This window comes from Ixodes scapularis, unplaced genomic scaffold, assembly GCF_016920785.2.
Source record: "Ixodes scapularis isolate PalLabHiFi unplaced genomic scaffold, ASM1692078v2 PGA_scaffold3__209_contigs__length_174095766, whole genome shotgun sequence".
Classification (NCBI taxonomy): Eukaryota; Metazoa; Arthropoda; class Arachnida; order Ixodida; family Ixodidae; genus Ixodes; species Ixodes scapularis.
In genome coordinates, this window is record NW_024609868.1 from 118,305,584 (window position 1) to 118,331,448 (window position 25,865).

The 25,865-nt window shown below is 43.8% G+C and overlaps 1 protein-coding gene across 1 annotated transcript in view; it reads left to right on the plus strand.

Moving 5' to 3' along the window:
- LOC115327126 (contactin-1) overlaps nucleotides 1-25,865 on the plus strand; it is a 51,373-nt gene that overhangs the window by 12,133 nt on the left and 13,375 nt on the right. The window contains exons 4-5 of the mRNA XM_040211179.2: nucleotides 16,835-17,045; nucleotides 25,382-25,558. Of these exons, the coding sequence (XP_040067113.2) occupies nucleotides 16,835-17,045; nucleotides 25,382-25,558 (388 nt within the window). The remainder of the gene's footprint in view (nucleotides 1-16,834; nucleotides 17,046-25,381; nucleotides 25,559-25,865) is intronic.

Genomic DNA, 25,865 nt, shown 5'->3' on the forward strand with positions numbered 1-25,865 from the left:
TGCGTTGTACGGAACCCTGATTGAAGCAATGTATCAGATAACTTTCTGAAGTTGTGTTTTGTCAGACGTAAAAGTTTGGAAAGCGGGAGTCCGGAATCAGAGCTGGCGTCGCCCATGTGGTTGTTAAATCTGAATCTAAAGGGAAGACCTGTTTGACCAACTTATTGCATGTTACATACCCCGCAATGCAGGTGGTAAAAAAAAAACCTTTGCTGTGTAACTGTCAAAGTTTGCGTGTATATTAAAGGGGAATTCAGAATTGGTACTGGTTGCCTCTGCGGCTTCATTCATTTGACTGCACAATTTGCACTGCGGCTTTCGGCAGGCGGACACCCGCCAAACTTAGTGGGAGCAATTTTAGATCGCACTAGAATATCCTTAAGGTTTTTTTCTCCTACGGTAAACAACGCGTAGTGATTCCGGAAAGGCAGATTTGAGGCGCTGGCTGTGAGACAGAATGTTGTACGCTCTTACACCCCTTGCCCGAAATGTAACGTGTCAAACCCTTCCCTCCGGCTGACGAAAACTGAGGTTGAATTTCTAAAATCCGAGATTACCCTACCACCCTGACTTGCACTTCGCGTGTCTTATCTATCCTTCTCTCCCCCTTCTCTCCCCTACTCCTACTGGGTATAGACGGCTGCTCGCTGTTGAAAGTTTACTCGTCTGTTGCTAGTTGAAAGATGTGGTTGTGTTGTCCCTGTTTTAATTGTTTTATTCTTTCTTCATCCATGACTTAAACCAACACGCTCTTCTCCCAAGCATAATGTGATGTTGTTTTGTAATATTAATAAGTTTGAGCGAGGCTTCCGTGAGAGTGTCCTCCCAAGTCTGCCGTTCATTATCGTTAAAAGTGCTCTGAGAAGACAAAATCGGCATCTTAAAGCCTTTTAGAATAGTACTTTTTTTTTCTAGAAGTATCTGAAGCGTTTCCGCGTGCAGACGGTGCCGAATTCGTTTGTCTATGATTTTTCGAACTCTAAGGAATGTCCTAGATCTAGGAGGGGAAGGGGCGATACCTGGGTGATTTCTCAGTCAACACATCATCTTGGGACGGACGCCTGCTGCATTGGAGACAGTTCTGATGTTATTGGGAGTCCCGGAGCGTGGACGAGAGCTGGAGTCTGGACGAGTGAAGCAGTCTGGTTCCGAGGGCGTTGAAACCAGACCGGTGGAAGCTTCGAAAGGTGGTTGTCAGCGAGCCCGAGAGAAAGAGGGGAGTGTCGGGAGTCGGCGTGAAACTTGACCGTTGGGCAGCCTCGACTCTCGACTCGGTGTGTTGTAATCTTGCCCGATCGACCGACCCCGCGGTGCTTTGGTTTTGTGTTTGCTTGATTCCCTCGTTTTTTAGTTTCGTTTGTTGTTTGTTGCGTGTTGCCTTCTGGAACCACCGGACCCCGCGGAGCTTTGGTCTTGTTTTTTCCTAAATCCCCCAACCTTTTTTTTTTTTTTTTGTTTTAAGACGCGGGTGGCCCCTTGATGTCTTGACGGACACTGCGGTTTGAGACCCGTGCATAGGAACGACCGCCTGCCAAAGCAAACCGTTAGACCTTCTTCGTTTTCTCCTTCCCTTCTCTCTCGCCCTTTTATTTCTTAGTTTATTTTTTGTGTGGGGAGGAGGGGGGGGGGGGGGGAGGGGGGCGTTTGTCGACCTAAAGTCATTGGATGTTGACCGTCCGCACTCTGCCTTGACATGATAAAGAGCGGTCCCCGCTTGAAACGTCGTAATAAACTTCCTATTAGTAACTCTGACAGGTACACATCTTTGACTTATTAACTTTTCCCGGTCCATTGTTTTATATCTACTCCACTTCGCCTATATATACAGTGAAACCCATTTACAACGAACAGCAGGAAACGCTACGATCAGTTCGATATAGCAAGTAATTCAATATAGCAAAAACCATTCAAAACAAGCTTCCACGATGCGTTCGTTGTAGACGAGGGCTTTCTTTTCTTTCTCACCTCTTCGCTTACAACTAATAAAACCGCGCAATTTTTTTTTTTTTTTTTTTTTTTTTTTTGCATTAGTGCACATTTTGTTGTTTTAGCTTATGTTCCCTTCTGAATCGTTTCTCTTCGTGGGCAACCGCGTTGGGATGAAATATTTTTTTCTGTGTGTGCGTGCAGAGTGTTTTTTTTTAGCTTTCTCTCATTTTGAATCGCTTCTCCTCGCTCAATTTTGTTCACGGCTCGAGTTTCGGAATGTTTTCTTTCCTACTCTTTTTTGTGTGTATGTGGGGGGAGGGGGGGGGGGAAGGACAGACTAGAAGACGATTACTTGCGCGTTTTTGGAAGCCTTCCGGGGAAAAAGTTCGATATAGCCAATGCGTTGTTCGTTATAAAAAGTACTTTTTAGATGCATTTTTATTTAAATTTTCAGTGAGTTCGATATTGACAATCATTCGCTGTACGTGGGTTCGTTCTAAACGGGTTTCATTATATATATATATATATATATATATATATATATAGAGAGAGAGAGAGAGAGAAAAAACAAAGCGCAGGATGACGAAAAGTATATACGGAAGAAAACGCACCTGAGACGGTTGTTGGAGTTTTTAAAACATATTATTGGTAAAGTTGGTCGATGTTTCGGCCCGAGACAGACCTTTTTCAAGACTGGCACATGAGAGGTCACATTGACGCTCCTTGACCACGTCACGTGGCATTCCGAACATCTGGTCTCTCTCAAGAGTTGACGGTACCCCCCGACGCAGGCGTCCCTTCCCCCCCCCCCCCCCCCCCCCCCCCCCCCGCGTAAACCTGACCCTGGTGAAAGAACTCGCACCATGTCGGAAAATCTAACTGAAGCAAAGCGGTGGAGGAGGGAGGAGGAGGGGCAGCCCCAAGAACAGCAAACGGCAAACTCTCGCCGAAAAAAAAAAAAAAGAAAAAAAAAAAAACTTTTGAGAAAAATGCCCCGAGCGGTGTCCGAGCGGTGCACCAGCCGCCCCCTCTGTCCGTGAAAAAAACACACATCCACACATCCCCCCCTTCACGTAATGAACTTCAAGACAGGGAAGACGAGGGAATAATCCCTGAACCCTCCGCCGCAAAAAAAAAAAAAAAAAATACGGTTGCAGTTTTTGAGGAAACTTGCACCAAGCGGTGCACGAGCGGTGTGCGAGCCGCCTCCTCAGTGCGTAAAAAAACACACACAGGCATACATATCCCTTTTCTCACATAATAAACTTCAACGAGGGGAGGTTCTGGATTTTTAAACCGATATGACTGCTCAAGATGTGTTAACTGCGTGCATGGACGTCATTATTCCAGGGTGTTCATTAAGGTTAGACTGCATGCATAGATGACATTATGCCGGGATCTTCATTAATACCTGCCCGGATTGAATTAAATTTGTTAGTAAGATACAATTCTCTCTGCTTCTCGGCGACGACTTCTCGGCGACGACTCGTCCTCCATGACGCTCCCGCCCTCGGCGGGGGTGCCCGCTTCCCGAGAAAATGACGCTGGGTCTACGCAACAGTCGGAACCCGTGTTTCCTGACGGCCACCCGGCCACCGTGACGCCCCAGCCCCTCGGCCGGGGCACCTACTTGCTTAGAGGACGACGCCGACGGACGCCCTGCCGGACAGAGGAGCCAGATCGCCGAGCCTGCCCCTCAAGCGCGCTACAATCTGCGCAAGACTTACAGCGCGGCCTCTCTGCTCGCAACAGGACTGACGGTCTCCGCCTGGTGCATCAAAGGCTCCTCCTGTTTTGAGTGAGATACCTGTTAAATTTTCACCACATTTTTTAGAAATTAGAAAGTTAGCGGACAAAAGGATACGCCACGAGTCACATGCCGCATACCTTGAGACTTGCCTCGACGCGCGCATTGCTCCCAGGGGTTTACAAATTGTTTTTCCACCTAGTATGACAAATATCTCCGAAAGCGATTTAAAGAAATGGAATGCGGTGCTTACGAATGCTTCTCTAGATTTAGTAAAAATAGTTAAAAATCACTGTCAGACAACTCCGACGAATGTTCGAAGGGTTGAAAGTAATTTGCTTCGCGCTAACAAACTGTCACCGCAGGAAACCGCATCACTACAATCATTTGAAGAAAAGAAACATGGGATCATCAAGGGGGTAAAAAACAGTAAGCCAGCTAGGGATAATATTAAATACCCCCGACGACGGTGAGTGGACGGGACATGCAGAATAACTCTCTTGATCGTAGCAACATAGTTAATTTATCCAGTGTAAAGCTAACCCCCGACGAAGAGTCGCTCCTCTCAAGGGGTCTTAACTTCTGCCCGACCACGGGCCAGTACGACGAATTCACTCTCCTCCAGGATCTAGATAATTTCGCACGAAGCCTTCGGCTCCAGGAATTCTTCTTTGATAGGCCCCAACAGGGCGCATCTCGTCTGCCTTCGACATCGTCCGGCTGGACTCCCGGTCCCAACAGAGATAAGCATCTAGACCTTTATATCCAGGCGGTCCAAAAGGACATTGTGTCAGCTTATAGAAATCAGCAACCGCATCACTATAACCTCTCGCTTCCCGAACGCAGGGCGCTCAAGGATCTAGGTAACAGAAAAGATATTATAATCAAACCAGCTGACAAGGGGGTGCCATGGTTATACTCAACATCTCGGATTACATAAAAGAAGGCTATAGACAACTAAACGATGCCAAATTCTACCGCCATCTAAACAACGACCCAACTAGCCAGCATGACAAACTTATACACCAGCGACTTATCGAGCTAGAGAAACAAGGTGAAATTACCGACAAACCTTTACGGGGGCTAACGGCCAAACACGCTGTACCTGGGCGCTTCTATATGTTACCTAAAATCCACAAAGAAGGGAATCCCGGCCGCCCCATTATATCGGGCTCGGGAACGCTCACCGAGCCAATTTCTAGTTTCGTTGATAACCTCATCAGACACATCCCGCCTACCCTGCGGTCGTACATTCGGGACACGACTCACTTTCTCAAAGAAATTTCTAAAATTCAAATACCCAAGGATGCTTTTCTGGTGACAATGGATGTAACTGCTCTGTACACCAATATTCCCCATAAAGACGGCATAGAGGCGCTTGTGAGGGCATATGAGGCCCACAGGAGGGATGACTTCCCGGAGAGCCAAGTTCTGGCTGTCCTTTCGAGCCTGGTTCTTGAGTTAAACAGTTTTGAATTCGACGGCAAATTTTTTCTTCAAACTAGAAGGACCGCAATGGGCACGAAAATGGCCCCGAACTTTGCAAATATATTTATGGGCGACCTCGAATCAACTTTTCTCGCATCCTGTCCGCTCCAACCGATGTTCTACAGGAGGTATATTGATGACGTATTTTTTATCTGGTCACACTCAGAAAATGAGCTTCTCAAGTTCATCGCAGATTTTAACTCCGCGCACCCTTCCATTCGCTTCACACACAGTTACTCGAAAACTGACATTAATTTCTTAGACGTTAGAGTAATAATTAAGGACACAACTCTGGTCACTCAACTGTATTGAAAGCCCACGGACAGCCAGAGATATTTGCACTTCGACAGTTGCCATCCTCGACCTTGCCGAACCAGTATTTCGTACAGCCAGGCTCACGGGTTTAAACGTGTATGTTCTAATAACGATGATTTTGACTCCAACGCCAATCAACTACGCGAGGTTCTAAAAAAACAGAAGTACCCAGAAAAAATCATAAATGACGCAATTAGTAAGGCGCGCGCCCTCGATCGCGACCTCTTGTTAGGTGACAGCGGTCCCCAGGCGGAGACAAGCCGACAGGCCAGCCTCGTGCTGACCTTCAGCAATAAGTCTCCGAATGTCACCGCCATATTAAAGAAACATTTTAATATTTTGCAACAAAGTGAACGCCTCGCAAAAGTTATTACTACCGTCCCACGTGTGGTGTACAGACGCTCGCGGAACATTAAGGATTCCTTAGTCAGGTCCAAGATAACTGCCACTGAGAGCACTGGGAGTCGGCCATGCGGAAAGTCGGGATGTGGGGTCTGCCCACACGTAACACCGAGAAACTCCATAGAGAGTACAAACTCCAACTTCACCTACAAAATTTATGGCAACTTAAATTGCGACTCCAGTAATGTAGTATACCTTTTACAGTGTAGCACTTGCGGCGCGCAGCACGTGGGCCAGACAGAGACACCTTTCCGATTGCGGTTTAATAATCACAGATCACATGCAAAATCAAACCCCACACTTCCCGTTTCAAAGCATGTTAGCGATCCAAAACACTCATTTGATGAGCTCCAAGTCACATTTTTACAGTCTGGTTTCAAAAGCCACCGAGATCGCGAACAGAAAGAATCTTACCTTATTCACAAGTTCAAAGCCGCGATCAATAAACATCCCGGCATTATGTCTTCCATTCACGCGGTTAACATTCACAATCCTCCTGTATCAGCGTGAGCGTACACATTTCAAAGACTTTAGGCCATCCACAATTTATTTCATATAGAGTTAGTTCTAATAATATTGTTGACTGAACAGTTGCGAGCAGAGAGAATCGTATCTTACTAACAAATTTAATTCAATCCGGGCAGGTATTAATGAAGATCCCGGCATAATGTCATCTATGCATGCAGTCTACCTTAAAGGCCCGTTCACACTCTTGCGACTGCTTGCGACCTCTTAAACCTGGGTTCCTTAAAACTTGTTAAACCAGAAAATACACTGGCGCCGTCTATTGGGAAGCAGTGTAAACTCGGCGGTCCGGCATATTTTTTTTATTTCTCGAGCATTATCCTTTCTTTCTTGGCTCGAAAAACTTTTGACAATGTTATAAACGTTCCTTTTTATGGGTATTACGCACATTTGACCTCGAAAATCCCGCAAAACCTTCGCTCTTGTGAAATGCAGTTCCAGGGTCACGGCATAGATGGCGCCACAATGTCAGTGTGTTCCCTCATTCTAAAAACATTTAAGAAGTTGTAAGAGATCTCGTCTCTCTCGGTCGTACTCGGTCGCAAGAGTGTGAACGGGCCTTAATGAACACCCTGGAATAATGACGTCCATGCACGCAGTTAACACATCTTGAGCAGTCATATCGGTTTAAAAATCCAGAACCTCCCCTCGTTGAAGTTTATTATGTGAGAAAAGGGATATGTATGCCTGTGTGTGTTTTTTTACGCACTGAGGAGGCGGCTCGCACACCGCTCGTGCACCGCTTGGTGCAAGTTTCCTCAAAAACTGCAACCGTATTTTTTTTTTTTTCGGCGAGGAGGTCCAGGACCACCCCTCGTCTTCCCTGTCTTGAAGTTCATTACGTGAAGGGGGGATGTGTGGATGTGTGGTTTTTTCCCGGACAGAGGGGGCGGCTGGTGCACCGCTCGGACACCGCTCGGGGCATTTTTCTCAAAAGTTTTTTTTTTTTTTTCTTTTTTTTGGCGAGTGTTTGCCGTTTGCTGTTCTTGGGGCTGCCCCTCCTCCTCCCTCCTCCACCGCTTTGCTTCAGTTAGATTTTCCGACATGGTGCGAGTTCTTTCACCAGGGTCAGGTTTACGCGGGGAGGGGGGGGGGGGGGGGGGACGCCTGCGTCGGGGGTACCGTCAACTCTTGAGAGAGACCAGATGTTTGGAATGCCACGTGACGTGGTCAAGGAGCGTCAACCTGACATCTCATGTGCAGTCTGGAAAAAGGTCTGACTCAGGCCGAAACGTCGACCAACTTTACCAATAATATGTTTTAAAAACTCCAACAACCGTCTCAGGTGCGTTTTCTTCCGTATATATCTATATCTATATATATATATATGTGTGTGTGTGTGTGTATCATATATCTTGTATCATATATACAGGGTGTTTCACGAAAGGTGGACAAATTCGATTTTGCGAAAACTACGCGTCGCACCAAAAACGGCTTGTATCATTTTGGTCTTGGGCCAGGGGCCTATTTTGGGAAATTATTAATGTCCGGGATAATTAGAGTGTTAATTATTTTTGCGTAATTAACTTTTTAATATTGAGTTTAAGCGCATGATTTCAATTAGAAAATTGCTCAGCATCATCGAAGAACACTAAATCAACTAGCTGCAGAACGAAAAGGCACGCGAAGCATTTTACGGCTGTCTGAAAAACCGCACAAATTCGACGGGTTTTGAAGTTGCGGTTTGCTATCAGAGCGCATCTGGGCCCCGACGGCACCGAGCCCCTTGGATATATAGTGCAACCAGCCTCTGCTGCGTCGCGCGATGACAGCGCAGCACAGGTTAGGTGCGCTATTTGTACACGGGGCTCGGTGCCATCGGGGCCGAGATAATTTGAGCGGTTTTTCAGAAAGCCGTAAAATTCTGCACGTGCCTTGTATCGTTTTGCAATTTGACGAATTAGTGTTTTTTTTTTATGATGCTGAGCAATTTTCTGATTGAAACTATGCCCTTAAACGCCATATTAAAAGAGTTAATTAAGCAAAAATCATTAACAGCCTAATTATCCCGGACTTTAATACATTTCCTAAATAGGCCCCTGGCCCAGGACCAAACCAACACAAGCCTTTTTTTGTTGCGACGCATAGTTTTCGCGATATCAAATTTGTCCACCTTTCGTGAAACACCCTGTATATATATATATGGGTGGTTTCATTTCAAAACGTGCAGGCAAAAAGGGTCGAATTTTTAATTTCGATGAAAAAAATATATGTTATGGCGCCGTTTCTAAAACCGCAGTCGCCACAAACCGCAAGTTCGTCGGATTTTCTGTTCTCGACTTATGAATTTTTAAAGAGGCCGCGGCAAAAAGCAGTGTTTTTCACACCCGTCGTGGGTCGGATGTTTCGCTTGATCTCCCGCCATGGATTTTCAGTCCACATTATATTACCTTTTTTAAAACACTCTATGGACACATTTAAAAGACTCCAATACCATGAAATAATTTTAGGCGTTTTGCTTTTTTTCTGTAAAAATGTCAAAAACGCCTCCTCGGTCAATTGTTGACGAACTTTGACAATTAATTACTGGCGGTCTACTTGGGTTACACCAATATTTATTATGTCCACGGAGAGCCCAAAACACGCTCTTTATATTTATTATAAAATGCGTCGGCTGTATAAAATATCCTTTGCGGTACGTTTACGTTAATATTATGCAAAAACCAAAAAGTACCATCTTTGAAATTGATTGTCTCAAAAAAATCATTTTTAATTTTTTTCGTTTTTTGTTAAAATGTAGATATGATAGTTGTCTACACGAAAATCAAGCCTAGAAAGTGTATATTTTGTTTGTATGTTTTATATTTAGGCCTCAATATCGGAAAAAGACGTCTTTGTTTTCCAAGACCTAAGTCAGACATAGTGACCCATGCTTCTCTATGAATTGTGAAAAAGTTTTCTTGAATTTTCTTCTGCATTTTGTTATCAATTATAAACGAATTTTGTGGTATTGAATATTTATGTATGTTTTGATAAGAGCGGGAACCACGAGATACATATCTAACCAAAACAGCAGGCCTAGTAGACTTTCAATAACCAAAAGGCACAGACGTTGTATTGTTTCGATTTATAAACCTTTCACAGTAAACTAGCACGACTAGCTATTAGCTGTCATATTACTACGACAAAGAAAGTCACCACATCATCGATATATTATATACAATTCTTTCCGAAACCAAACAGTGGGGGTTTGTTCACCGCACATCGCACAGGCCACCAGGGAATGTCCCTTTCCCTTCCGTAATACACAAAAGTAGTGACACAAAAACGGTCCGAAACACACAGAGAGTGTGTCATGGAGAGGGGTAGGAAATAAAAATAAATAAATAGGAATTAAATTGCCCAACTCCGGTCTTAACGAAAATTGCGTTAAAAAAAAATAAAGTATTTAGGTTCGAGCGGTGGCAAGGCGATAGGTCTACGCCTGGTGGAGAGTCAGACAAAGAAGTCGACGGCACGTAAAGGTAAAACAAAAAAAATCAATAATTTAATAAAGACGGGGAACACAGCCGCACATGGCAAGAACAAAAACCAACTCCTCCGCGCATTTCCTAAACGGGACGCAACCAAATGCGTGCGAACACGCTCTCTACATCACCGCCAGGCCGCTACGCCATGACGAAATAAACCCAACAACTGAACAGTGCTAACAAACAGTTAGTAAGAAAACACTGAAAAAAAAAAGAACGTTCAGAAAAAACGGCACCCGAGAAACGAAGTTCAGCGGGGCGAAGAAACACACACGAGTCGATCCCACGACACTGAAGTCTGGCAGGATGACGGCGTCCAGATGATGCTCGAATCTGTTCCTCCCTCTATTACGCACATCCACGACGGCTGTGCGGAACAGTGGCTGTGCGAAACACAATGAAGAATAGATTCGAGCAGCGATGCGCGAGAAGGTAACCGAGACTATGCCTCAAGCTTCATATCGGGAGAGGAGCTTTCGAGGTAGTTTCTGCAGTTAGTCAAACTTTCTCTTTCCCCTTCCGTTTTTCAAAAGAACACGTCAGCCGGCGCTAACTTTTCATCTCGAGAGAAGCCCACTCTTCACAAACGGTTATAGTTGACAAGGAGGCTGACTTCGACCCAACTAGTCTCCGGGCAGAATACAAACACAAGTATATTTACCAACACGCTCGTTTTAATGTCAGTCTCCAGGCTTTGCTGTTTCCAAAAGAGATAACCCTTTATAAGGACAGAACGAGCGGGTTGGTGGGGATAATTAAACTTAAACACTCCCTTCTCGTTTTCTTCCTCAAGTTTAATAGATAACCCTTCGGTGCTATCGGATCTCCCCGGAGAGAGAGAGAGAGAGCACGGCCGTTTCAAGGTAAGGATAGGGCGCTCGAAGCTAGGGCAAACAGGCGGTATCGTTTCACGCATGCACGGATAGCTGGTTTCGAATTTCCCCACATCCCTAACGAAACCGGCCCATCTTCGTGTGTGCGTCTGCGGGATTTCTGTCCCGCGCCGCCGGTTTTAGCGCGCACGCGGCGTTGTTTTGGCTGGCAGAAGAGTTGTTGACCGTCGATATTGTAAGGCCGTGGTGTCCTCATCCTTTCAGGCAACGATTCCTTTGCTTTCCCTTGTGCAATACTCTGACTGACTCCTCCTGGGTGGCTGTCACTGTTCGCCGCGTCAACGACACAATCGTACCATTTCACTCCTCGTGACACAGGGTGCGCTGCTCGCTTCACTGTCACGGGCCGTCCTATCTAACACAACGAGCGCGAAAGGTCGCGGCCATCTGCTGGCTCCGAAAGGGCGGGACGTTCATGCAGGCCAATCAGGGCCCCGAATCAATACGACGACGTCTGCCGACTCCTACACGTTAAAAATTTACGACACCTGCTGGTCTGTTAAGAATTGTTGCTTTCTCTTTTTGGAACTCCTCCGATGTAGCTTGCCGCCTATAATAAAATCTAAATAATCAATAAATATAACAGGGTGGAAATACTGTATTTCATTTTTATGTGGGAGCGTCGAAAAAAAAAAAAAACTATTTCCAAGCTTGTGAAGACGCGCAATTCGCCAGTCCATTTTGAGCCGTAAAAACACGTTTTTGTACGATATTGATGCTTAAATACAGAACATACAAACAAAATATACACTTTCTCGAGTTGATTTTTGCGTAGAAAACTATCACATCTACATTTTAACAAAAAATAAAAAAATTAAAAAAATGTTTTTTTTTTAGAAAATCAATTTCAAAAATGGTACTTTTTGGTTTTCACATAACATTAACGTAAACGCACTGCAAAGAATATTTTGTACAGTCAAGTCATTTTATAATACATATAAAGAACGTGTTTTGGGCTCTCCGTCGACATAAAAATTATCGGTGTAACCCAAGTAGATCGCGAGTAATTAATTGTCAAAGTTCGTCAACAATTGACCGAGGGGGCGTTTTTGACATTTTTACAGAAAAAAAGCAAAACGCCTAAAATTATTTTATGGTATTGGAGCCTTTTAAATGTGTCCACAGAGTGCTTGAAAAAAGGTAATATAATGTGGACTGAAACATCCGACCCACGACGGGTGTGAAAAACACTGCGTTTCGCCGCGGCCTCTTTAAAAATTCATAAGTCGAGAACAAAAAATCCGACAAACTTGCGGTCTGTGGCGACTGCGCTTTTAGAAAAAGCGCCATAACATATATTTTTTCCATCGAAATTAAAAATTTGACCCTTTTTGCCTGCACGATTTGAGATGAAACCACCTATATATATATATATATATATATATATATATATATATAATGGGAATGAGCATACCTCGGCAAACCTCACTCATGAGGGCCCTCACTCACACTCATCTTCATAGATGAGGTGAGGGTGAGTGAGTTTCTGAATCAGAAAAATTCATGAGTGTAAGGGTGAGTGAGAGCCGTGAGGGCTGTGAGGGCTGTGAGTGCGTGAGGGCCGTGAGGGCGGTGAGGGCGGTGAGGGGCGGGAGGGCAGTGAGTGGCGTGAGGGCCATGAGTGCGTGAGGAGTGTGAGGGCCGTGAGGGCGGTGAGTGCGTGAGTGGTGTGAGGGTCATGAGTGCGTGAGGGGCGTGAGGGGTGTGAGGGCCGTGAGGGCAGTGAATGTGTGAGTAGCGTGAGGGCCATGAGTGCGTGAGGGGCGTGAGGGCGGTGAGTGCGTGAGTCCTCCTTCATACGGAGCAACTTTCTTAGCAATTTTGGTGTTGCTGGTGAGTTGTTCCCTTTCCCTAGACCACCGTGCCCTAGATCGACACGAATTGCTGAGATCGGGTCCGGCTCGAAACAAGTGAGCAACTCGGAGCAATTCAAAGACGTTTGAAGCGGCTGTGTCCAGTCAGAGACGCGATATTTTCACGTGATACCTCGTGCCGGTGATGATGACAACAGAGGACTTGGTTCTGGTCTGAAATTTATCGTTTTTGGAAATAAACTGCTTCAGAACGATGCATTGATATTCTCAGCGAGTTTTAAATGCATAAAAACACGTTTATAACACGTAATTGTGTGTGCAAGAAAAATAAACTTTTATGGTGATGACGGCAAATTTCAGCAATTGGTTGCTCCGTGTGAATGCGGGCGGCCCGCGTTGCTGGTGTTGCGACGTCAAGTTTCTGGGCGAAATTGCTCCATCTGACGCGGGCCTGAATAGGGTGAGGGCCATGAGTGCGTGAGGGGCGTGAGGGGTATAAGTGCGTGATGGCAGTGAGGGCGGTGAATGCGAGAGGGGCGTGAGGGCTATAAGTGGTGTGAGGGGTCTGAGGGCGGTGAGTGCGTGAGGGCCATGAGTGAGTGAGGGGCGTGAGGGCGGTGAGTGGCGTGAGGGCCATGAGTGCGTGAGGGGTATGTGTGCGTGAGGGTCGTGAGGGCGGCGAGGGGCGTGAGGGCCATGAGTGAGTGAGGGGCGTGAGGGCGGTGAGTGTGTGAGGGCGGTGAGTGCGTGAGGGGCGTGAGGGCCATGAGTGAGTGAGGGGCGTGAGGGCGGTGAGGGGCGTGAGGGCCATGAGTGCGTGAGGGCCGTGAGGGCGGTGAGTGTAGCAGTGAGGGTGGGGGTGAGTGAGGGGCCTAGGTGAGTGTGGCGGTGAGGGTGAGTGAGGGCGACCTAAAATGACGACCTCTGGGAATGAGTGGATTCACATGTACTGCAGTTGTAATATTGTGAACGAAGAAGGAGGAAGTGATTATCGAATCCATTACATTAAAGTTATGGAAAGGGAAAGGGAAAGAGTTGGCAAAAAATTGGGCAAGGAGCAGGGATATATATATATATATATATTAATGTATGGTGTTTTTTATTAATTAACACGTTTGTATAAAAAAAATCCATGAAAGTTACATTTATGCGGTGCATTTTACGGGCAGGGGGACATAGTATAGGGGCCAAATCGTAACGATCAGTCGGCTAATTAATTAAAATGCGTTAGTTAGCTTTTTAATTAATGAAAATAGACATATGGCTCCAGTTAGAAACCTGCTGAGCGTCATCGAAAACCACTAAATTAACCCTTTTTTAGAAGGGTATGACGCCGGGGCAGTATATAACGGCGTTCCGTAAACACGCTCAATTTGAACGCGTTTCGAGTTTTCGGCTTCCTATTGGAGCGCATCTTTGCGCCCGTGGTCCTGCTCCCCAGTGGCTGAGACGAGCAACACACGTGCGCCCAACTTCCGTCCATGCTACAAGAGAGGCGAGGGGGTCGCTTCGCGCCGCGACCACCGGGGGGCAGGACCGCGGGTGCAAAGATGCGTTCCGTCGGAAAGGAGTGGTTCCCTAGATATCTTGGAAGACGGGCCCTTTTCCGAAAGTTGCGGGTTGAATCCCCGGTCCTGGCCCAATTTTGCGCCAGCTCTCTTACCCTTTCTCTTTCCCCAACTTTAATACAATAAATTCAATAATCACCTTCTCCCCTCTTCGTTCACAATATATATTGAAGGAAGATTTACAAGTTAAAGGAAGATTCACAAGTGCAGCCGTAGTAACATTTAGAACGAAGAGGGAGAGAGTGATTATTTAATTTATTGCGTTAAATTTAAGGGAAGGGAAAGAGAAAAATAGCTGGCAAAATTATAATTATAATTAACTATAATTATAACATGAAGCTCCGGTCCAATTGGGTTTCGTGCAGGATTTCAGTCTCGCTCCACCGTATGGAAGCCCCGTGGGTTGCCGACTTCGTCACGCACGCGGCATTGTCATTTATTTCGTAGGCTGGTTGGTCATGTTCATAAAACTACCAAAGTTTTTTCTTCACGAATTTAGTACATGAGCACACATCGGAAAACTTGCGCCTATTTTACCTAGATGAGAACTAAATTATGCCCTCACGCGAGGAGGATGTACTGAGTATAAATGTGCTTTCCAAAATTATCAAACCAAAAAGGGTCACGAAGAGCAACAACATGATATGTGTTGTATTAGTCAGTTGCTAAATTAATTATCTAATCTTCATTGTACAAAACACGTCTGTTTTCTTTTCTCAAGAAGGAATTTCAAAGTAATATGGCTCATTGTACTCCTCTCTCTTCGTTCATATCAATTTGAACACTAAGGTTGTGTTTATTTGATATCAATTGGTGTCGGCCGACCTTCTGCCTAGAACGTTTTGCGTCTTCATAAATTGTATTAGATCGAGTCAAAATGTCATACGCATTCATAAAAAGTCATGGGGAGCCGTCAATTAATGAAATCTTGGCGTGAAATTATTCGAGACATTGCGCGCGGATACGGCGAGAAATGTGTGCGTTTAAGATATCTAGCAAACCATATCAGAATTTCAGATGCAGGTGCACTAGGAATAACAATTAGCCAGTTATTATACAAAAAAATGCAGTTGCATGAGTGCAATATGTACTGTAAAGTGTACCTGCCCCTTCTTATGCTATTCGAGGGCACATGGGTGGCCGTATTGGTAGTACACGGTCAAAAAACAATTACTTCAGGGAGCAGTTTCTGAGGAAAAAAACCGTATTCTAATCCCATCTAAGAAGTATTTTAATACCCGTAACCACAAAGGAAGTAAATACCCGCAAGATGTCCTCATTACTGATGGAAGCTCGCATCGTTGCGACGAAACGATATAAAAAAAAGTTGCCAATTTTTAAACAAAACCAAAATCATATATGGCAAGATTCTTTTTTACATCTCGCAGATTATTTTCGAGTTACTATGGAATCCTCAAAGTGTGTTTTCATGTGCACTTAGCTCCAAGCTGAATAGAACAATTATTTTGGTTCGTCTTTAATAAAATTGGTTAACAAACTTAAACCGGCGTATCACTGTTTCAACGTTTAACATTCTAGAGTGAATTTGGCTAGCTCATGTAAGTTTTAGAAATGACAACACAGAAACAATATTATAGAGCGATATTTCGTTTTGCTAGCCTGATATTTTCAAGCAGCAACATTCTGAGCAACCAATGCCATTAAGTTGCGAATATAGACATCGACAGGCCAAAGTAATCTACATAGTCACTTTTAGGGCAGCCGGATTAACTTAGGGCTTACAATGGATGTGATACTTTCCTAATGCCTCTCTTATTGGAAGTCCACTGATTTATCTGTCAAATTCGGCTCAAAAGAAAAAAATCTGTAATCTAAAGAAAGATACTAATTCTGGGAAGCAGATATGTCACAATGCCAGAAAAAACCTCTCCGACACCAAAATACTAACAGTATTATTAACTTGATGTGAAAATTACCTGTATACCTTGCGTAAGAAAAAATGTTTTTTGAATATAAAAACGCATCACCCTTGAAAAGGCACTTTGCGCATATAGGTTTCTGCGTCGATAAAATAAAATGTATCCTTCTCTTTCAGAGGTGTGCGGGTCGGAAGACAAATGGAAAACAATCGAATAATCGTCATTTGCATATGTTTGAAAGAAATATGATATCAGTTCTTCAGCTTATAATTTCCAATGCACACTCGTAGATTTCCGGACATCTAATATTCTACAACAAAGCGCGGAGATCCTTACTAATGCGCATTGAAGACATTTCGGAGCAATGGTTTCTTGTCACTCTACCCTTACGCTCGCTTCGTCTGAGCATGCATCTTAAGCTTCTGAAGCGTTAGGTGATTTAATTTTCCTTGCGCGCTTCAGTCGTATGCAGTGCTTTTGAGCAGCTGGCACGGATGGGGAGGCGCTTGGGTTGAAATCTTTGACATTGCCTGTGATGACGAAAGATAAGCTCTTCCGATTGTTTGCCATTTTTTTTTGTCCACTTAGCATTCTCAAGCTTAGCAAATAAAAGTTCCCATCGAGCAACAAAGCGCAATAATCAAATACTTTAAGAACTGTGTTAAGAAGCTCGGCTTTAATTTATCCGAAAATAGCGGCCGTCCTGCTTTCTTCAAGAATTATTTTACATTATTTTCAGCAAAGAGCGTGGGAACATTAAAAAAAAAATTTAAGTCATGACCTTTCGATTCTGCTTTTTCCAGGTATCAATGGAAGAAAATATTTGGACGAACTGTAGTGATGACATCGGTTGCGATATGGCAGCGATGTATGGGTCGAGACCGGAGTTCAAGTCGGGGTTCATTAGGCTCAAGAACCTCGTGCCCTACACTACATACAGTGTCGCAATAAGAGGTTGCAACGACGCTGGCTGTGGAGAGGAATCGAATGTGAAGGTCAGGACAGGCATGGCAGGTAAGACCGTTGCGGGTTTGGATGGCAGCCTATAGCCCCTACGGATGTTATAAACCGCAGATTTAATATCAAATATATATTTTTTTTTATTTCCTAAAATTTTCACTTGACTTGAAATCAAAGTGGGCCTACGTAAAGAGAATGAATGTCAGGAAGCACCATTTATAGGTGACGTTCAAGCTTTAAAACGAAAGTTCAAGAATTGTTTGATCTTGAAGCAATTATTTGTCTCAAACGTTGCTTATTGTCGCTTGAGCGTTAAGCTACAAACAACACGAAAATACCCACTGTTCGATTTGAAAATTTATTAGTTTGGCAACTTGTTCTGTGACAATATATTTCACATCAAAATCATTTTAAACAAACTTGTCAAGCTCTACGAATATAAATCGCTCATTTGTCTCGCAATATTGTCCTTCTCCAAGGAATAAATTGCGAAAGTCATCCTTCAAGGCCGTTTTTAATGTATTCCAGAAAAATTGAGTTGTCAAAATACTTAAAATAATGTTAAAATATGTATACGGGCGAAGTATTTGTATACCATCAGAAACACAGGCAATATCGAAGCAGTGTTCGCGATACTCGATATAAGGCATTGATTGTTGGACGAGAAGGGAGTTAGGAACAGCCATATTCTGCTATCACGTGTGGAACCCACCTGTTTCACGCGTTGTACACATGTTCTTTGTAATCAATAAACACCGCAGTGATTATCCCGAAAAGAATTCCAAGTCGCTTTTTTTAATTTTAAAGGTTGTTACTTCCAGTATTGCGATGGGTGTCCTAGAGTATCGCATATTGTCAAGAAGTGGCACATCCTAGAAGACAAGGCCTGCTCATGACGTCATTGTACGTGAATTCCCGACCCATACTAAGCGGAAAGCACGCTGAAGCTCAACAAGAGACGACGCAAAATTGAAGACGCAAACGTCTGGCGTCGCCGCGTGGTAGCCGCGCCAGCGTCGGTGCTGACAGAAGCTAGGCAACGCTGTAAGAATCCACCAGTGACAAGATTTGGGGGAGGGGGGGAGGGTTCTTTTACTTGGAAGTTTCTTCACTTTTTAGCAGCAGTGCCAGGTCTCAAGGTGTTCCATTATAATGTATAGAAGGTGCTCGAGTATAATCATCTTACTCGAGGAGATCAGCAATCTCTGGTATTTCTTACCGAGTGCACTCATTTTCACTGATTCCGGGGAGCCAATGCAGACTCCTTGCCGGACTAATGCAGTTTGCAGAACGTAGGTGCTTACCCTTGTCTTAGAGCGTACGGCATGTTCATATCATCTTTCGCATTCCGTAAGGAGCGTAGCTCTGTGTGAAACAAGACCCCTTATGCCAGGTAAAATACTTACACGAGCATCCCTATCCGGTTTTAAACGCGCAGAAACTGTGACAGGAAACAACTTGCCCATTTTTTAAAACAATTTCGGTAGCGATCTATCTGACTTGATATAATGAACATTGACACAAGTATAACTTCTCAGAAATTGTATTGCTTCTTTTCTAACGTTTTGTTAAATATTAAATCTGTCGTTCCAAGCCGCTTACTAGCACTACTCTCCCACTTTCTTTAGCAGATTTCTATGAGTTCACTCATGAGCCCTGCAAGAATTCTTGCTTTGAGGTTCTTAGTGGTCACTCGCAAAAAGAGGACCCATTGTGACGATGCACTACTTTGTTTTAGTTGGACGGACACGAAAGGACTTTCGACAAAAGAAGCCTTGTTCTACAGTCCAGACTCAGGAATCGCACCAGAAAACGCCAAACTTGGAAAAAGCTCGCCCAACCTAGGGTGCTTAACTTGGGCTTAATACGACTTTACTCCAATGCGTTAGTTTGTGTCAGAGCACTTCTCCTTGGCGTTTCTATGGCTTTTGTCTGGCTCACCACATAATCGCCAAAGTGCCACACTTCAGCCAACGTTTCCACGTATGAGCATAGAACCAGTAGTTATGCCTAAATCTAGTTAGGGGCAAAGTTTTCACATGGAAGCCGATGAACCAGAAGCGAAGCATAAATTTTGGCAGTTGTTTGACGATTTCGGCTCAGAGGAGCCAGATAAGTACACACAGTGAAGCCTAACTTTGGCACTTGTATGGCGCATTAGGACCAATACACCTAAACTCTGGTCAAAGAAGATCAAGCTTGCCTCTACCTTGACTTCTCCGAACCTTTTAAGGTCCAAAATTCGCAGGAAAGATCAATATATACATTTTTAAATCAATTTATATACACCCTTTTTATGGCAAACGCCACGAGTCGGTGGTCCAGTCTTTGACGTCCCAGAGAACTAACTTCCGATTAAGAAAAAGAACCAACAAAGCCCACCTTAACACTGTTGCTTGAAATGTTTATGTAACGTTTAACCGCCGATTCTCTACGTTAACGCCAAAAGAAAGAGGAAGCGAAAGATCTGTTAACATTTTTCGAATATCCTTGTAAACCAATTTGCCTCCTTCAAGACGTTAAATTGTACATCCGAAGGCCCTCTTTAAATCTCCAACTTTGTTGTCCGTGTATCATTTATGCTTTCTAGCACTGGTGACATAGGGAAGCTTGACAGGCTTACAAAGACGGAGCGACCGGAAGTCGCTTGGACCCAAGTGGCAGTTTATGTTTGTAAACAGCAAAAAGGGTCTATATGACAGACTTCGTACGCTGCCGTTGCTGCGGCTGCTTATGCAACCGCAATCTTTACCGCGAAACGCATGCGGGGAGCGCTACGTGCTTCGCATAATACGCGCGCGCCATGTGGTTTTGACACTTGTGTTGTGGTTTTTTTATTGAAAAAATTATCAAAACCATTAGATAGATGAGAAGGCGCGCGCGAACGATGATAAGCGGAACGCGATGGTTTTGTGTCGACAATTGTTCTGTCGACGGACACGAAAATATTCGACTTACGAGTCATATACAGCTTCACTGTAAAAGTAGTCAGTAGACTTCAAGGTATCTAGCATCAAGGACTGACCACTATCCATTCAATCAAAGTCAACCAGATTTCAGCATTATTTTGACGTCACCAAATCTCCTGTGCAAAAATGAAATGACTTGATCCCCGCATTTCGTCATGGCTTTGAATATTCAAGGCAGCTTTTACACGCTGAAAAAGGGTGAGCATGTTGATTAACGCACAAGTTTGGGCTAGTTGGTATGCAGACAGAATTAAAACAAAACGGCGCAAAGACGAGGACAACGTCCTCGTCTTTGCGTCTCTGACCAACTAAACGTGGGAAGTCGCGTGGGAGTTGAGCTGGTTTTCTCAGCACCAAATAAGCTGGCCGGGCTCTGCAGAAAAGTTAATTCAGATGTTCAGAATAAGACTGGGTGCACTAGAAAACACCAAAATTAATACGTTACTTTTGTGCGGGGAGTGGTGTATTTCATATCATTATCTTGCGGCCGTCGTTATGCTAATCAAACAGGAAGGTGCGTCAACGATCGGCTCAGAGCACACCAATATAGCGGTTTTAAAGTTCTGTCGGGTCACCTGGAGGCGCATTGCAGAGATTGTGGCCACATCCCAGTCTTCGACAAATGCCAAATGGTTTTTAAAAATAAAGACAATCACGAGTGAAGTTACAGAAGCTCGTGACATCGCAAGATTGGGGCCCGATTGTGTTAGCGCCCCGTCGCTCGTGCTTTCAGACAAAGAGCGGCAGTACTTGGAGCGAGGAGGGCAAATCAGTGACGGTATTGTGTTGAACACGTGATGTGCATTTTTTGTGTTTTCCCTTGATTTACGTGGTTTGGCATGTTTGTTATTTATACCGTATGCCAACATAAATAAATCTTTAGTTTAGAGTCAGCGCTGTATCCTGTCGGTTGCCTTCTGCTTTGTCCTTGTTTTTGTGCTGTTTTGGTTTTAATTACGGGTGAACATGCTTGAAATGTAGGTGAAACGAATAGCATTTGTATACTTTCTGAGCGGCATGTAAAATTATTTATTAAAAAGATCGTGCTAAGGAGAATTAAAGAGAAAACAAGCGAGGCCTACGTCTGGTGAGCGGAGCGCTATGTACTTCCAGCCATCTGAGACAGTCACGTGACCAGAGAATTCCCCTTGCGGGGATTTTAGCCACCAGGAGATATATCCCATCCACCAGCAAGTTGCACCTGGCGCTTTTGGCCGAGCTTAATTGTTTTATTGGGTCGTAGCTTTGGTAGAGCTCACGCCTATGGTGAGCCGGTGCACAGTGGAAGAAGAAAGATGTATCTGAACGGCGCCGCCTCGCCATGGAGCAAGTGTGGTATAGGCCCACTCCCGCTTCTGACAGACGCTCTGAGGTGGCGCGACGCCTTTGCGAGGAGTAGGGGGCCGATAAGGGACTGTGGAGTAATCGTCCTTGATCGCCCACGCTATCTAAGATCCCAGGTTAAAATATATAGCGCAAGAAACAATTAACGTTAGAAAACAGACACCTGCAGAACAATTTACGGGATAGAAATGCTACAAAACAAAATACTAGGATAATTAAATCATTTATATGACAAACATATTCTGTCACAACACCTGTTCTAAGAAACTACAAAGCCATTTCAGCAAGCCTTGAACATTAACTCTGTTTAGAAAACGAATACGTATTTCTCTAAAACCTTCATTACTTTATCTTAATTTGGTTTCTTATTCTCTGCGGAAGAAATTTCCGTCGACGTCATCGTTTATTTTGCTTAATACGTTTATTTTGTATCTGTGCACAGGTTATAGTTTTCTTAGTCATCATGTGCTTATTAACACGTGTTTTCGTTCTAACACCGGGACTATCTTTGCTTATTTATTCATTTGTTTTCTGAGGCATCCATGCTGTGAAACTTACAAAGGGGGGGGGGGGGGGGCCTTCGGTGTCAAGCTGACAATGCGACAGCGTTTTCCTGCAGGCCTCCAGCATCGTGCAATATTATTACCCTGTGGAGTAGGACGGGAGGTGGAGTGTTGGTCGCAGTGGAGAGGCACTAGCGCTAAAGGAAACGCGAAGACTTGCAGTAATTTCCCGAGAGTGTATAGGTCTAGATTGAGTCTGCAAAGGGAGTACGCGTTTTAGTCGATTTATTTTACCTTCCTCTCCTAAGATGAATTTCATAGTTGTCTTGTTGGCATAGAGAGTACAGTGAATGACTTACATCGAAGCGGGGTCTTAATCTTAGGGGATTTTATTGCTCCCGGAATCAACTGTCGGCAGTTTGAATTTTTTAAGGACAACTTTTACTGCGGGCAGAAACGTACCCAGCTCTTAACCTTGTCTTCGTTCTTAAACCTCACAAAACACAAGGATGTTCTGAATTACCATTTTAATGCTCTAGATTTATGTTTCTCAAATATGGACAGTGTGGGTGTTACACGTGATGAACTCCCATTAGTTCCTCAGGGTACATACTTCCCGCACCTGTATTAGTGCTTTCTCTTAAAACTTGCCCTGTTCGTGCTCTTTCTGGTGGTTCCCTCTGCACACCTCATATAATATTTCGGTAGGGCACTATGTCGGGATGTATCATTACTTTCCTAAGCTTCGATTGGGCATCGATCCTGGAATCTTCTGATTTAAACGACTAGGTCATGATTTTTACGCGAATTATTCGGTAGGTAATAAATACCTTTATTCCCTTGAGGACAGTTACTAAATCTCGCCTTCCAAGCTGGTTTTTCACTGAGCTAAAGACGCAACTGGAAACAAAGGACTTCTTTAACAGAAAGTTTAAGAAAAGCGGCCCCCCTAAAATGGGAAGTAATATTCAAGAGTTTCAGACAGCAGTGTCAAACAGTCCTAAATCGTGACCGCCAGGCGCATCGTTACTTGGTGAGACCAGGAATTGTCAGTAATCCAAAGAAATGATGTGGGCACATTAAATCAAGTTCGGGGAGGCATATCCAATCGAAAATTGTCCTAGATATATTTGAAGTCCGTGCCTGACTTCATGGTTGAGCATTTTGGGTCAGTCTACAGAGATAGTACATAGTGTTTCTCATCTGCGCTGCCTCACTTAGATGGGTTTGGGGACTTGTTGAGTTACAATAATACTAATATCGGGTGCGTACATCCTCTATTAAGAAAACGAGAACAGCGCTATCATTAGGGCCCGACGGCATTCCGTCCGCAATCTTCAAAACTCATCACGACATATTCGCGCCTGTACGAGCGTGCTCAGTATTTAACAACTCCTTAAGGTTGGGAGCGTTTCCTGAAATGTGGAAAATCTCGGCTGTCGTTCTGGTCTTAAAGTCTGAAAAAAAAGTGATGTTTTTAACTATAGACCGATTTTTCTTCTTTCTACATTTTCCAAGTTCTTTAAAAGGGTCGTCCATCACTTCCTGTCTTTCAAATTTCGAAACTTAGCGATTCCCAACCAGCATGGCTTCATGAGCAGCAGGTGAACCACAACAAACCTTCTTAGTTTTATGTCTACCACATATTGTGTGATATGCAACAGAGGTCAGTTAGAGGTTGTCTACTTTGACTTAAGCAAGTCCTTTGACGTAGTCAAGCACACGATCCTTTTATCTAAATTTTCCTCTGACAGAGTATGCGGCTCAATACACGACTGGTTGAATGGCTACTTGTCAGAGAGGGAGGCGTACGTCTGAATCAGCAACAGGAACTCTTCGTTCTACAGTGCACGCTCTGGCATTCCCCGAGGATATGTTTTAGAACCCCTTCTGTCCACAATTCTCGTAAATGATGCCTCCCCTGCTGTTTTAAATTCTTCATTCCTGCAGTATGCTGATGATATAAAAATGTATAGAGAAATAGTTACTGAACATGATTGTGCTAAGCTCCAGGAAGATGCATGTTCTTTGTACCGATGGTGCTCTGACCAAGGTCAAGACTCCCTTGGTAAACTCACAATATAACTTTTGCACATAATATGCATGAGGAGACTTTGTCTCGAGTAGGTGTAATGAAAGATCTCGAAGTCATGGCTGATTCTGGCTTGCGTTTCTCTGATCACGTTGGTAAGCTGGTTAACTCGTCATGGCGAATGTCAGGTGTTGCCTCTCGCTTAACCAGGGAGTTGAAAAACCCGACTGCTTTTATCTCGTTGTACTGTTCGTTATCCAGGTCGCAGTTAACACATGTCTCAGGTATTTGGAATGAAATACAGAACTCTCACTCCATGGAAATCGAACGTGTGCAGAAAAGTTTAAACATTGACACATGAAGGAGGATGTTCAGTGTTTAACATATGAGGCTGCGTTAGAGAGTATTGGTTTGCCTAGCCTGCACCGCCGTCGGGAGAACGCGGACTTACTTTTTGTTTGTCTAAAACGCCGCATGGCCTCATCAATTCTACGAGCCTGTTATTTGAACTCTGCCTTATGCTTCCACGTGTGTCTACTCGGCTTCAGTCATCTTTGTATGTTTCCTTAAATTTTAGTCTGGCAAACCTATCTTTTTTAGAATGGCGGAGCGTTTGAATTAATACTCTGTCAAACTTGATATTTTTCACCCTTAATTTGCTACGGGGCGTTTGTCCTTTCTACAAAAAAAAACTTGAGCATGCAAGTTGAGCATTTCTGAATGGCTCCGATATTTCTGAATTTTGTCATCTGCAAGGAGTGCATTTTGGTGGTGCATTCGTTGTCCTATGGTCTTGTGTTTCGGGTCTGCTGGTACTGCCTTGCATTTTTTATTGTTTTAATTCCATTAATTACTCCTGTACTTCCTAGTACAATACTTAAAAATTTATATTCTTTACTTTTATTCTCACGAAACACATCGTATCTTAATTTCGGAGCCATGTATAGTGTGCAGTGCATTACCTTTCTATTTTTTTGTGTATACTGTATTTTGGCTACCAGTGTACCAACACCAAGCCCTCATGGTTGTTTCTGGGCACTGTACAATAAAGTAGGATGGAATGATTCTCATTTATTTACAATATTAATAATACTAGGAATAATAATAATAATTATTATTATTATCATTAATATTATTATTAATGTTCGTATTACTGGTTCCTGGGTACCAAATGAGACTGATTCTTGATTATTGTTACCATGATTCATATTATTATTATTATTATTATTATTATTATTACTATTATTATTATTGTTTTTATTATTATAAGGCCCCGCGGGGCGCGACAGCGCCTGCGTGAAGGTTTCTAAACCGACAGCGGCCCTGTGGAAGATTCGCGAAGCCCGAGTACACTTTTGCCGAAATGGCTGGTTTGGTTTAGACACCTCTCTCTTCTTTCAACATGAACGGAAGTGTCTCTATTGGTGTTTTCTTTTGTGTTTTCTTTTGTTTTTTTTTATCAAGATATGAAGCGACGCTGCGACCGCCTGTTCCCATTTACCGGTTGCAAATATTGGTAAATTGATATGCTTTATTTTTCAGCCCCAAGGGAGCCTGTGGGATTGCAGATTTCGCTTCAAGACAGCACCTTGATCATCGTGACATGGCAGCATCCTTCTGTGCCGGCTGGACCGCTGAGTGGCTACATTGCATCATGGCAGTGTCCCCACAGCGAAAAAAGAAACAGATTTGTAGAGAAAGCTGAAGTGTCTCTTTACGGTAAGACATTTGTAAAATATTTTTAATATGCATATCCGACATCAACATGGGGATACATATTACACATCTTGTTTTGCAGGTTACGTAAAAAAAAAATAATGTTTCACGCAGTTTTAATATTGGTTTCTTTCTCGGTGTCGTCGTTTGAGTGATGTTGTTAAGGTGATCTTACTACAGATTAAATTTCGACAAATATAACTTTCATAAAGGGTCCTAAGAGGGTATTTTAAGAGAGTGTAAAAATATATACAGCCGGCATTTTTACTTTTCAGTAATTTGTTTTATAATAGCCATGAAAGCTACAATA